We start from the raw sequence: 3,611 nt of genomic DNA, 5'->3' as shown, positions 1-3,611 counted from the left end.
AGTTATTCATTTATCTGATGACTTTGCAGCTACTTCTCTTCAATTATTGATAAAATTGACAGTCATTATCTAACCTGCTTAGTCCTGAAGAAGGGTCGCAGGGGTGCAGGAGCCTCTCCCAGCTAACATAGGGCACACAGAACAGGAACAAATCCTGGAGAGGGTGCCAATCCATCACAGGGCATACACACATACACTACGACCATTTTAGGATTACCTAACCTGCATATCTTTGGCCAGTGAGAGGAAGTGGGAGCACCCAGAGGAGTAAAAAGTTAAGATAAGCAGTAATAGCAAAAATCCTGAAATGCTATTTTTAAAGCATAAAAGGGATGAATTATCTTTAGCTTTCAGCTGAATCTTGAAACAGAAGGAACTTCATCCAAAAATAATAAGTTAAATCTCTGTGGAAACATTAAAATAAAGAAAGATGTTGAATTGAATTGTGCTAAGAATTAAAAAGTTAGTAAAAAGTGATACATAAGTTTAAAAGAATACATTCATTTAATAGATTCTTTAAATTGCAGTAAAAAATGGACTAAAGCTGATGCACACACTAACAAGTTGGGTCGTACTAAAACGTGTTAAGTACACAAAAGCTGCAAATGCTTGGAAACTTTCTGCTGTAGCAAAACATGTCAGTAATAAAAGCTCTGAGAATAGAGTCCATAGAGAATCATCCCAAACATTGAGGTCCCAGAGATTATAAACAGTGTTCTTATTTAGATTTCTATGGAAACTTTTGTGTTTTTTTCAGTATTTGAGCTTTTATATGTTGTTATTATTTCTATTGCAGAGGATTTGTGGGGTTTCCAAATAGAGGACTGTGGTGCATTGTATTAAGGTGCCTCATACTGAAAACAAAAGTTTCTCTGCGTATGTGCTTCTTCTAACACCTGTTCTGTAAGTCATGTAAGTGTGAAGGTGTCACAGTAACTCTGATATGAACTGTGCAGAAAAGTGAGAACAGACAGCAGGAAGGAGCCATTAGGCTGGGATAGGAGTTTTACATTGTCACATTATCAGAACATGGAAAAATGATTAGTTGCTTATTTAAAGTGAGTACTTGATGATATACAATATACAATGCAAACATTCTAAAATACTATCATTTTAGTAGTGACTGGATTATTCTTAAGATATTGTTGAATGTATAATAGGGTATGTGCAGTTGAATGTAACATTGCTGTGGAAATAGGTAGATACAAAATTTCACAAATTAAACAGTTTGTTTAAACATTTCTCCTTGATTATTGTCTATACCTTTTATTTATGTTAGGATTTAAATGAACAATATAAAAGAAAAATGATTTTCTTTTTTCTGTTTCAGATACACTATTTTAAAGGCTGGGAAATGGATTTCAGAAATTATACCGTTTTGGTAGCACCAGACTTTGCAGTTGCAAGCTATATATATTTTGAAAACCCTAAAGCACTAGGAATTTCCATTTTATTTGTATATTTTCTTATTTTACTCGGCAGTGGTATTAATATTTATACAATTGTATCAGACAAACAGCTTTACACACCGATGTACTTCTTCATTTGCAATTTATCAGCTATTGATATTTTTTACACCAGCAGTGCTGCTTTGACACTCCTTGCTGTATTTTTAGTGGACATTAAAACAATATCTTATAAAGCATGCTTGGTGCAGATGTTCTTCTACCATTCAGGTGATTTGATGGAAGCCGTAGCTATTGGAATTATGGCCTACGACCGCTTAGTAGCAATCTGCAATCCTTTGCGGTACTGTGCTATTATTACAAAGAATCAAATAATAATGTTAATTATTTTTTCATGGTTATTTTCTGTATCACTTACATGTTACCTCGCATTTACTGCTGAACGATTATCTGTCTGTAAACCAGTCTTGAATGCTCCTTTCTGTGATTTTCAGACATTTGTAAGAGCTTCATGCATTAATGCTAATCCCGAGATTGGAAAAGCAGCAATCATTGGCTTTGTGGTTGTATTTTCAAGCTTTGCTTTTATTATATTATCTTATATAATAATCACTGTTGTAGTGATAAAACTTTCCACAGAGAGCAGGAAACAGATGTTCAGCACCTGCACAAGTCATGTTATTGTGATTTTCTGTTATTTTATGCCGAAAATTATTGTTAACTTTGCAACATCATATGGTGTGGTGATGACAATGTCAGAACGTTTTTCAGCACATGTTGCATCCACCTTTGGACCCTCCCTAGTTAATCCTTTTGTGTATTGCTTGAGAAGAGAAAACATAAGAAAGAAACTTGTCAGCTTTTTTAAAATATATAAAACATCTCCTTAAACAGTCAACAGCCTGTTTCCACTTTGAGACATCCATGACTGGTGACTGCAGGCACACCAGGCCTCCTAGATTAGACATAGAGATTGGCTTTGTGTCCCTGGACTTGGGTATGTTCTATCCATCTGTACATTACAGAGCATTTCATGGTGGTCTATCTGAATAAAACTGATTAAACTTAGCATGATATTTCTAATTTCACAGAGCTCAAGTTTTTGTCTCAATTTACAGGTGGACCCTTTTTCTGTACATCATGGGTGTTTGGTCTCAGAAGAAAAATTGTTATAATGGGGATGGAACTGTTATTGGGTTCACTGTTCATAAAATGCAACAAGAATGGTAAAAACAGTATATGTGTTATTGTGTGGAGTGAAAGCCTACAGAGGCAAAGCTGTGCTCACTTAGGAAGCCACATCTAGGACACTCTCTGCACTGTTGGTCTTTATTTTAAAAGAAAAACAGACCAGCATTACAGAATGGCCAAGAAAACCTGGTTGACTTCTTCCTGGACCGAAAAAAAAATAAACTTTGAAAAAGAATGGTGCAGTTAAAACATATAATCTAAGAAAACCGAGACCAAAAAATGGAAATAATTTGTTCAGAAAAAACAGAGCTGCAGTGTTTGAAAATGCAAAGTACAACCCCTCAAATTAGATGAAAGGTTTTCTCTGCAAAGAGCAAACTGTTAATACAATACAAAGCTCCAGTTACCCAGCACTCATTTTAAGAATCTTTCCAACTTGGAAGTCTCTGCATAATTTCCATCCATTCATTATCCAACCCGCTATATCCTAACTACAGGGTCACGGGGGTCTGCTGGAGCCAATCCCAGCCAATAGAGGGTGCAAGGCAGGAAACAAACCCTGGGCAGTACACCAGCCCACCACAGGGCATACACACCTACACACCAACCACACACTACGGACAATTTAGGATCGCCAATGCACCTCACCTGCATGTCTTTGGACTGTGGGAGGAAACCCACGTACAGAATATGCAAACTCCACGCAGGGAGGATTCGGAAAGCAGTGCTACCCACTGCACCACCGTGCCACCCGTTCTGCATAATATGATTTTAAAATTACTTGTTGAGTAAGTATTGACAAGCAGTGTTGGGTTTAACCTGATTTCTCTCTGCTTATCAAGGTACATTGTCTTTCTGTGCAAGTTGCCTGCGGAGTTTTGTTTCTAGGTTGGAATAATTTTATTTTTTATTTCAGAACATTACGTTAGCTAATCTGTCTACTCAAATAGGCTGCCAACTGGACAAAATTAGTATCATAAAATCTATTCACTTTACTAAAGTGAAGTTTTCATC

General features: G+C 36.4%; 1 protein-coding gene across 1 annotated transcript; it reads left to right on the top strand.

Annotated features, from left to right (window-relative positions):
* Positions 1-1,354: 1,354 nt before the first annotated feature.
* LOC120524628 (olfactory receptor 6F1-like) lies at positions 1,355-2,296 on the top strand. Its single transcript, XM_039746458.1, has one exon. It carries the CDS (start codon positions 1,355-1,357, stop codon positions 2,294-2,296), a length of 942 nt encoding a protein of 313 aa, XP_039602392.1.
* The last annotated feature ends 1,315 nt before the right edge of the window (positions 2,297-3,611 follow it).

This window comes from Polypterus senegalus, chromosome 2 (assembly GCF_016835505.1).
Source record: "Polypterus senegalus isolate Bchr_013 chromosome 2, ASM1683550v1, whole genome shotgun sequence".
Taxonomy (NCBI): Eukaryota; Metazoa; Chordata; class Cladistia; order Polypteriformes; family Polypteridae; genus Polypterus; species Polypterus senegalus.
The sequence above is the reverse complement of the archived record's forward strand: the minus strand, read 5'-3'. Positions and strand labels throughout refer to the sequence as shown.

What these genes read in the sequence shown, in the direction of transcription:
- LOC120524628 (XM_039746458.1), top strand. Translation starts at nt 1,355, where the DNA reads ATGGATTTCAGAAATTATACCGTTTTGGTAGCACCAGACTTTGCAGTT.